The following is a 10798-nucleotide window of genomic DNA, read 5'->3' as shown; positions in this document are numbered from 1 at the left end:
CAGTAGGCTAAGAACATTTTCATAAGTTTTTGATGATGACCTATAAACACATCCATATGTTTGTTGATGATGGCTCAATGACTATATTTGTTGTTCCTTTACTTAAAAAAAAAAAAGATTCAGGGTTAACACCAAGTTTTCTTCTTTTAAATGGAGGTATTTCTTGTTCTTGCTAACCATTTATGTCTCAAATTTCCCGAGAATATGGGAAATTCCCCAAAACACTCTTGTGGTAGATCGTATTTTTCCAAAGATTGCTGCAGTCAAATATACCCCATCTCATATGCTTTTATTACAATGTGACATTAACAATCCTCCATTAAGAGGTGGGATTTGTGTCCCTGCCCCATGAGCCTGGACAGACCTTCATAAATGCCTCAACCATAGAACGCGGCAGAAGTAAAATCATGTGACTTCCTGGTGTCATAAAAGGTGAGACAGCTTCCACTTGGCTTTCTTGGGGCCTTGGGAGCCAAGCCTACATGGAGGAAGTCCAGCTCTCCTAAACCCGCCATGGTGGAAACATCACGTGGAGAGATTATGTAGAGATAAATGTGTTCAAGGAGGCCTAACTGGGGACATCCCTGGTGGCGCAGTGGTTAAGACTCCGCACTCCCCATGCAGGGGTCCTGGTCAGGGAACTAGATCCCACATGCCTGCTGCAACTAAGAGTTTGCATGCCACAACTAAGGAGCATATGTGCTGCAACTAAGGAGCCAGCGAGCCACAACTAAGGAGCCCGCCAGCCGCAACCAAGACCTGGCACAACCAAATAAATAAATAAAATAAAATAAAAATTAAAAAAAAAAAAAAGGAGGCCTTACTCTTCCAGCTCTCAGCTGTTTCAACTCTCAGCTGTTTCAGCGTCCCCAACTCAGGCTCCAAACGTGTGTAAACAAGCCTTTGATGATCCCAGCCCTGCCTTTGAACCACCCCAGCTGACACCAGGTGGAGTAGAAACAAGCCTGCCCAATATGTCCCATGCAAATTCCTGGGGACCCACAGAATCTCCGAGCATACCTCTAAACTTGGGGGTAACATTATACAGGACAGTAAGCAAAGCAACCCTCTAGGGATATTCCTTGAAGTATAGCAAGGGCACTAGATTTGTAATCACATAGCCTGGTTTTGAATCCAGATCTAATCATCTCACTAGCAGAGTAAACTTAAGCAAGTCAATTTCCTTTCTGAGCATTACTTTCCTCATCTATAAAACAAGGATAATAATGACTGCCTTAATATACATCAAAACATTGGGGAGAATATTTCCACACCTATGACACATAAAAGTTCATAATAAAGAAACTGGTAACAAAATGCAATGGAAAATAAGCAAAATACATGAATAGAGAGTTCAGAGAAGATAAAATATAAGTAGCAAGTTACTGTAACAAAAGATGTTTAACTTTCCTAATCAGGTAAATGCAAAGTAAGTAATACTAAGCTATCACTTATCAGATTAGCAAAATTCTGCTGGTGGGTTGTGGTGAAAAGGATACAGTGCTCTGGCAACATGAACAGCTACAGTCTCTTTTGGAAGGGTATCTGACAATAGCTACTAAAATGAAAAACACACACATTCCTCTTTTTTTTTTGCATGTGAGATCTTATTTCCCCCACCAGGGATCGAACCCATGCCGCCTGCATTGGAAGCGCGGAGTCTTAACCACTGGACTACCAGGGAGGTCCCCCAAAATACACACATTATTCAAACCAGAAATCTCTCTCTCTCAAGTCTATCCTAAAGAAATAAAAGTACCAGGACATAGAAAATAAAATAAAGTTGCTCTCTGCAGTACAGCTTCTAATGGTAAAGCATCTGGAAATAAAATCAAAGGTCTTCAATAGGAGACTGAGGGGGTAATTCCCTGGTGGTCCAGTGGTTAAGACTCCGTGATTCCACTGCAAGGGGCACGGGTTTGATCCCTGGTCGGGGAAATAAGATATTGCATGCCGTGAGGCATAGCCAAAAATAAAAATAAAAAAAATAGGAGACTGAGGGGATTGATTGAGTAAATGGTGGAACAGCTAATAATGTTAGAACAAGCTAGAATGAGCTATAGTATGGATCTCTATAGTATAGGTCTCTAGCCACCTCTACAGTACTGCTTCCCTTGTTCAGGATCCACATTCCCAGGAGATGGTTTCTGATTTGGCTGAGCCCGAGTAGCATGCCTGCCCCCTGAGGTGCAGAGAGAGGTAGCACCTGGCCACCTTGGCTTTCTTGGAGGAAGTTGGCTAGTGCCTCCTTGACTATTCGCAATAATGTTGCATAACTCCAAACAAATAGTCATAACAACAAAAAGTCAGGAAACGGCTTTAATCTATCTTGAGCTAAAAATTGAAAACAATTTTCCCATTCTTTAGCTATCCTTGAGTTTACCTGATGCCCCTTCAGCTGGACAGTCTCATTTCTTTCTCTGCTCCAACAGTACAAGGCTGTGACTCCTCTTATTGTGATTCAATACACAGGGTGTTCATGGTCTCCAAGAGTTCAGTCTCGCACTCACCTGATGCTCTCTGACACGAAGGACTGGTTTGTGGTTTTGACTGTCTCTGCTGTAAGTCCCATCCCATCAATCAATGGTCTCTGTTCAGCAAAAGCCATTTTGCATGTGTATAAAAGAGAAAATAGGCTTGAACAATCTTCCCCTTTACTAGAATCTCACTAGAGTGTTACATACTTTTTGATATAGGGATCAACCCCTGCTGGGAAAGATTACAATATTAACTTGCAGTGAATGATTAACATTGCCAAGCCAACTCCCTAATATTGCATAAAATAAAATGTTTTGGCTCCCCTAAAAATCAGGGTTTATTCTTGCAGGTCTCAGCAACCCAACTTGTTTTGCATATGGTTGCATGTTTAATTAGTGATCCTTCTGTAAGTGTCTGCAACTAGCACCATGATGATTAATAAAATAACTCCTTTAAAGCTCCATTTAGCTAGCAGAACTGCACAATCAGGTGTAATTAATTCATCATTAATAAATCATGGCTGATTAATCTGTATATTACCAACATTTTACTGAACAGCTCCCACCTGAGCACAGCTAATTTTTCTATGCTGAACAGAACTGGAAGCTAAGAGGGAAAAAAAAAAAAAAACCCAGCTCCTCCAAAACTGCACTAAGCAGCAAGTATATTGGTATGGTCAAGGAGATTTTGAGATAATGCACATTTAAAGTTGTTGAGCTACAAAGGCAATTATCACTTGGGAGGGAAGAAAACAGTGGCTGAATACTAGTAGTTCTCAAACTTAAGTGTACACCCGGATCACCTGGAGAGCTTGTTAAAAACCAGACTTCCGGTCTCCATCTCCAGAGCTTCTGATTCAGTGGGTCTGGGATGGGGCCTGAGAATTTGCTTTTCTAACGAGCTCCTAGGTGGTGCAGATGCTGCTTGTCTAGGTACCACACCTGGAGAACCATAGTTCTCCCTTTCTCATACCCTGGGGATGATTCACAATCGCCATGATTCCTATGTCCTTTCTATAGGTTTTAATAGTTTAAAAAACAACAATAAAAATAGCTTACAGGGGCTTCCCTAGTGGCGCAGTGGTTGAGAATCTGCCTGCCAATGCAGGGGACACGGGTTCGAGCCCTGGTCTGGGAAGATCCCACATGCCGCGGAGAAACTAGGCCCGTGAGCCACAATTACTGAGCCTGCGCGACTGGAGCCTGTGCTCCGCAACAAGAGACGCCGCGATAATGAGAGGCCCGCGCAACGTGATGAAGAATGGCCCCCACTTGCCATAACTAGAGAAAGCCCTCGCACAGAAACGAAGACCCAACACAGCCATAAATAAAGAAATGTAAAAAAAAAAAAGCTTACAGTATTATTTATCTATCCTTGTGTTTACATGCTATCTCTTCAACTGGATTATTAGTTTAATAATTACTTTCTTTTATTTCTCTCAGCCCCCATAGAACCTAACTACTTTCAAGATGTAGAAACTCTAGACAAAACCCAGACATGCCATGTGCATTCATCTCTGAAGCCTTACTCATGCCCCAGTCTTTCGAAGCCCTGTCCTTCAACACTCCCCTGACTACGCCATAGCATTCAGTGTCTGCCATATGTAGACCCTAATCACAGACCAGTGCAAGTGCTCATTATCTTTTCATGAAAGGATGAGCCTGGTTTTCCCAGAGTCCCTTGAGAGCTCTATAAGCTTCCCCTCTAATCTCCTTTGCAGCCTGGCCCCCAGCTCTCCACCCCACCAGCTTCTAGCCCGGTGTCTTATACACAGGAGACAGCAAATTGCTTTTTACCAAGCACGTCAGATTGCTGAGCAGTAGATCTGACACATGGGCTGGGAATTCAGATCCCAGCTGGGCACCTAACTTGCAGAATACATGGGAGCCACAGCAAGGGGAATTCCCACCCCAAAAAGAACTTGGAAAGAGGCAAGATATTACTTTTCATGTTTAATTTTACTACCACTCTATCACACATACATTTTAAAAAATTTCTGGGCTTTTTAGTTATTTAGTTACATGTCCTGATTTTTAGTTATTAAACATGAGTGTGTTCCAATGGAGAAAATAACTTTTTAGGTACATTAAAATTACTCCAATCTTACCCTCCACACGCGAACTCTTTTCACTTTTCTATCTTCATGATCCATCTTTGTCTATATAAATTCGTATTCTCCACAGACACAGCATAACATTGCTAACAGTTTATACTCTACTGTGATTTTCTTTCTTGGTATTGTATCATGAAATTTTTTTTTATATTTCCTCATAGTTATTGGGTCTTTTCAATGGCTGCAAAATAGTCTGTCTGGTACACCTAAGTTTAAATGGTTTGATCTTACTCCTCATAAATTTGTTCCTCATTTTGTGATTGGTGCTCATAATCAAAGGTTACAACATTATTCTTCGTTATTGGTTACTTACATTTCAAATATACTCACAGGTAGAGCCAAAACTCCATTAGTTAATTAGTCAGGAAGCATTATTAAATTTCCATTAATATGTCTTTGTTGTTCTGTGTCTAAGGTGAGGATTAAGTAGACTACTATGCAAACTTTATTCAAAGCAGCCCCTTACATTTCTTTCTACGCGGAAAATGCTTGGTAAGTCAAGATTGCAGCATCGCGCACAAGCGCGTCTAGGCCGTCAGCGTGCCCTCTAAAACAAGAGCAGCACCTCCCTTGATGTCAACTCGTCCATCAGGACGCAGGGAAATCTTCAATTCTCCTCCCCGGCTGGAACACTGAAAGGCTAAAGAAAACATAAAACGAGTCACAAATTAAGATCATTTTCACCCTTTTTAATTAACAGGACATAGTGAGAGACCACTTATTACAAGCTCTAGAATCCTCCCAGGTCAGTTTAAAGAACACATCCCTTCAAACAAACAAAAACAAAATAAATGAACAAACCAAACACAAATACATAGACACAGAGAACAGAGGGTGGTTGCCAGAGGCGAAGGGTCAGGGAGGAGCAGGGAGATCAAAATGGGTAAAGGGGATCAACTGTATGGTGAAAGACGGAAAATAAATTTTTGGTGGTGAGCACGTTGTAGGGTATATAGAAGCAGGAATACAATGTACATGTGAAACTTATATAATGTTATACATCAATGTTACCTTAATAAAAATCAATTAATCTTAAAATTTTTTTAAATAGAATGCATTCCTTCATCTGTGCATGGTATTGCCCAGCCCACCCCATTCTCCTGAGGACTGAGAGACCACAGACGCAATTTGATCCACAAAATACACCGCTCTACCGCTTTGCTTCCTGAGCCACTTCCTCTATTACTTCCTGTAATGCCCCAGACATACCCCGCCCACAGCATCCTCCCTGGCTCTGTCTAGGAGTTAGCAAGCACATGTGAAAAGACAGAGGCTAGGACTAAAAGTCTAAGAAGACAAAGAGGGGTGCTCTTGGCCCTTCTGAAAAGGCCCCACCTTCCGAGGTCTGAATAGGACAAAGGGAGTTCTTTCCTCATTGTGGTTAGCCAGCAACCACACTTGTCAGGCAACCACGAGGCACAGCCTCAGGCTTCCTAAGCTTAGGGGAGTAATTAGGCTCACCAAGGAAAGAGAACAGCCACCGTGCTATGCCCAAATCAGGGTCACAGAGGCTTAACCATCCCACTAAGCAAGAACCTCCATCCTTTAAAGTCAAACTCCTACTTTGATTGTGTAGCCTGTACCACATACAGACTACCAGCTACACTGTTAGTACTAGCTGTGTAAATTCCACTGGCTGCCATTTATTTTCTCTGCCTCAGGCAATATGTAGATCACTAGGAGACTTGGTTCCAAAGCAGTTTGTTTGATTTAATCTCATAACTAGCAATGGCAGTAAGGAACCTTGGTAATCATCCAGTCTCAACGTGTCACATTATAAATAACCTTTCTGGGCCAAAGTTATACAGCCAGTTAACTTTATTCAACAAACATTTATTGGGTACTTACTGTATTAGAAGTGTGTCCTTGTGCTGGGAGAGACAGAGGTGGAAGATGTTTGGGGTGGAGGATGTTTTGAGTAGAAGGTTCAGGGGGAAGGAATTCAAAACATCTCGTTTTCACGTGGGTGATAGTTAACATTTTATTACATCTTCAAGTGGATAGTACATATGAGAAGGAATACTAGCTTCAAGTTAAGCAAATTTTTTAAAATTTGAGAAAGAGCTGTCCTACCGTGCATGGCTTTCTTCCCCAGTTGCTGGGACCAGTAGCTGCTGAGAACAGTATGTGCAGACCCTTAAAAGAAGTGAAAAGTTATGGTACAATCCCAAAGAAAACAGGGGCAACTCTGTGCTAAGTTCATAAACAATCAACTATCCAGTTTGACTAAACCTTAGGTGACTTAGTCAGTATGCTGGCCGTGGCCACAGCCAAGTGTGGAATTAAGGATGGAAATAGAAAGGAAGACATAGAATTTATGGATAACTCCTCCAAATGATGTATCCTATGTCTTATACTTTCTGTGTCTTATACTTTCTGAAGGCTGAATTAAACTGTAGGTTTTAATTCTTGTCTTGTCTACCAGTTCATTGTCAGCCCATGGTAGAATCAAGGTCTTCACATAAAACTGTCTACATCTTCCAAGGAAAAAATATCTCCTTCCTCTTAGGACACACATGAAAGAAAAGGTGGGAACTCTGACAAAAGGCTAAATTTCCCACCAAGTCAGTATTCACAGGTTTTCGGTGCCAGAAGAACTTTCTTTTAGTGAGGTATTTTTTCATATGATTGCGCCCTAGGTTTATATCAGAGAATAGATATTAAAACGAAGAAACAAAATGTAAAGTAATAACTGACAGAAAAGTCTTTGGGAGAAAAAAGGATGGTTTGGAAAAGGTCTCTCCTTCAGGAAAACTTACTAATGTTATGGGGGGTCCACATAGGGTGCCCAAGTAACCCGGTATGCCTGAGACTGTCCTGGCTTTAGCACTGAAGATCCTGTATGCTGAGAAGTCCCTCGGTCTCAAGCAAACTGAAACGGTTGCTCATCGCTGTCCTTCCCACTCTAGTAAAGCATTATTACAGGGGCAAAAACTTGCCCTCTGTGGTAATTAAAATCTTTGGGAAGCAGCTGTGCAAGTGTAAGTCCACTCAGAACTTCTTTTCTATTGGGGAGGGTTGAGTTGGACCAACAGTCGTTGGGCATTTTCCTGAGTCTTTAAAAGTGCTTGCTTGCTGAGCTTTGAATTTCACATATTTTGTTCCTCAGAGTAACTAAGTCAAGGCCCTGAAACCATCCCAGCCCCTGCCATCTGACCAGAACAGGAGGCTCGCAGTCTCTGCTCAGCCTCCTTTTACCCTGGCCACTATCCCATCCACCAGCCTCCTCCATCCAGCATCCCCCCTTTTGCGGCTCAGCCCATTCTTCTCAAGGAGGATGAAAGTACGAGGCTTCACTTTCATCCCTCTGCTTCTGTCTGGTAGAAGATCCTGAATACCCACGTTCCTGAACCCATCCCACCCACTTTGTGGGCAGGTCAGGGAAATGAGGAGGGGAGGAAAAAACAAAACCACTATGCCTGTTCCAATTTCCCACCAGCAGTCCAGGGCTTGATCCTTCAAAAACCAAATCTTATCTAGATCAATGATCATGCAGGCTGGTTACTGAAAAGGACAAAAGGCTTTGGGAATGTAGTGGACACTGGCCACTGGATTTTGCAAATGGCAGCTCTAGAAGTGTTGGCTCAGGGAGCCAGTTTTGTTGTTATTATTAAAATACCTAATAGCTATTGGGCACTTACCATGTGCCAGGCACTGTGTTGGGCACTTAACATGCGTTGTGTTTACATAACCTATGAGGTATTATCCATATTTTATAGCGAGGGAACAAAAGCTTTAAAAAGTTAAGTCAGGAGTTCCCTGGTGGTTCAGTGGTTCAGACTTTGTCTTCCAGTGCAGGGGGTGCGGGTTCAATCCCCGGTCAAGGAGCTAAGATCCCACAGGCCTCGCGGCCAAAAAAAAAAAACAAACTCCAAAACATAAAAATCGAAGCAAAACTGTAACAAATTCAATAAAGACTTTTAAAAAAATGGTCCACATCAAAAAAAATCTAAAAAAAAAAAGTTAAGTCATTTGCCCAAGGTCAACGGCTAGGAAACTGGGATGCAAACCCAGGCTGTCTGACACTAGTTTAACCCTGCTGTACTGCCTCCTTAACTCTGTGTTTTTCACATGAGACTTCAGGGAAGGGATGGGGGAGGGGCAGGTAGGGAAACAAAGGCAGCTCAGAAACCAAACAACCTGAAAGGTCACGTGGAGGGCACATAAACAGCTACTTGTTATCCTCCTCCCTCCCCACTGTTCAGCCCTCTTCAGGACTCAAGCCAAAAAGTACCTGTTACAGGGTCTTCAGCCACACCAAACCATGGAGTGAAATATCTGGAGTAAAAGTCAAACGCTTGAGTCTGCCCATCAGGCTCTCCCTTGATGGTGAGAATGAGTCCTTTCACCTTCCCCGTGTTTTCCACTTGCGGCAGATTCTGTGTGTTCACTTTCAGGCTCTCCAGAAATGACCTTGTTCATAAACAGGATGGATCAGGACAAAGCCATTCAATAGACTACCCACTACCCAGACTCTGTAAAGCAGGCCAGAATGCAGCTTGCCAAATGGCTCACCAGGAGGGGAACAAAACTCTCTGGCTGTGTAAATCATGGTTTGACGGAACATGGCACAGCCAGACCAAGCCAGAGCTATAAATCTGGGTGCTCGGCCATCCCCAGGGTGCTGACGAAGCCAAAAATCTTGTTTACCTGTTGTAAGTATCACTGAGCCGGACCAGGAGCTTTCGGGTATCTGGGGAATAGCGGATGTCCTGAACCAGTGTGTCACCTATGGCAGTCTATGGAGACAGACCAAAACCTCCTCAGGAATTTATGAATTTGACCCATGTTTGGAGAGCAACCTCTCATGAGCGTCTGCTCTGTGCCAGGCACACCCAACATCTCCAATCCCAGGAGTTTCAGGTCAGTTTCGGGACTCAAGGTATTGCTCAAGAAGGCCAGTTTCCTGGCAGCCAGAGACCTTGATGAGGGTTGAGTTTACCCTCTGAGTTTAGCCAAAGATAGGCACTGTTCACACGTGTTACTACGTGCCTCAACACACAACTCCTTCAAGTGGGTATTTTCCCCACAGATAAGAAGATTCAGAGAGGCCCAAGGTCACACACACACACACAAACCTTGACCCAGGTCTGAGGGGCCCTGGAGTCAAAGCTCTGAATTACTACTGTCTACTATCTGTAGAGGTGGGGGCTTCATGCCTGCCTCTTGGAGGTGTTGTGAGGATTAAATGAAATAATATGTGGAGTTCCTGCAGCAGTAACTAGAAGCTTCCACATGGGAAGGACTCAGGGCCAGCAGTCTGATTGGAAGTGGGAACTAGGGCACTTGTCTCAATGCTGCTCTGCTTGGCAAGCTCCCTGTTCTCACGTAGACTGTATGCTACAGATCAAGAACGTAGCAACATTTTCTAGAGATACCTTGATTCACCCTTTACTGGGCTGCACATAGCCTCGCTCATATCTAGGACACTGTATGTCTGTCTTGTCTTTGCTGGCTTGGGGTGCTGAGGGAGATTATGAGGGGACAAAAGCCCCTCCGAGTCATCCTGTGGCACCACCACCAGCTGCCGGCAGAACAGACAAGAGTTACATGGTAGTTGTCTGGTTGTCACTAGGTGGCTTCAGGTTCTCTAGTCTTCTTTAGGGACTGAGGTGTTCTAGGTCCTATGGCCTAGACTCCCTCTGCCGTGGGTGATGCCTGGAATGTCTGCCTCTGTGACCACTGCTGACCAATGTCCCCCTTCTCTAGAAATGGGAACTCCTACAGCCCGATCCCATCTGCTCTCTGGGGCCTCTCAGTCTCTCTGAAGGGTCATCCAGCCCTTCTCTGCATGGATTCTTATGTCAATTTGAAAGTTTAATTCTCAGCTGAGACTCTTATTGCCAGTTTCTAGGAACACAAAATGACAATACTCACAATAAATAACCCTTCATCATCCTCATTTTACAAATGCCGACCCTGAGGCTTAGAGAGATCAGGTTAAGTTCTTTCTACCACGAACAAGGTCTACCACTGTGAATATTTTCCATTTTCTTGCCAATACGGTTAAAGTAGTTCATTTATGAATTTGGCCTGTCTCCCAAAACTCAAGCCATAGGTAGAGCTGAGTGTAAAATCAGAATCCATGATACTTGCTTATACTCTGAAAACTTGAAGCAAAACACTACAGAGATTACAAATGCTGAGTTGAAAATTCACTGAGAAATACCATAATACTCCATTTTGCAGAATCATTTTTTCTCACGG

At 43.2% G+C, this 10798-nt stretch overlaps 1 protein-coding gene across 7 annotated transcripts in view; it reads right to left on the bottom strand.

Moving 5' to 3' along the window:
• Positions 1–4417: 4417 nt before the first annotated feature.
• Positions 4418–10798, bottom strand: part of PBLD (phenazine biosynthesis like protein domain containing) — a 36374-nt gene continuing 29993 nt past the window's right edge. For all 7 annotated transcript variants that reach the window (XM_059900063.1, XM_059900066.1, XM_059900059.1 and 4 more), the window contains 4 exons: positions 9242–9330; positions 8826–9004; positions 6665–6727; positions 4418–5231 (listed from right to left, as the gene is read on the bottom strand). In XM_059900063.1, coding sequence (XP_059756046.1) covers positions 5119–5231; positions 6665–6727; positions 8826–9004; positions 9242–9330 — 444 coding nt within the window. In that variant the 3' untranslated portion in view covers positions 4418–5118. The remainder of the gene's footprint in view (positions 5232–6664; positions 6728–8825; positions 9005–9241; positions 9331–10798) is intronic.

This window comes from Balaenoptera ricei, chromosome 16, assembly GCF_028023285.1.
Source record: "Balaenoptera ricei isolate mBalRic1 chromosome 16, mBalRic1.hap2, whole genome shotgun sequence".
Lineage (NCBI taxonomy): Eukaryota > Metazoa > Chordata > Mammalia > Artiodactyla > Balaenopteridae > Balaenoptera > Balaenoptera ricei.
This window is presented reverse-complemented; position numbering and strand designations above follow the sequence as displayed.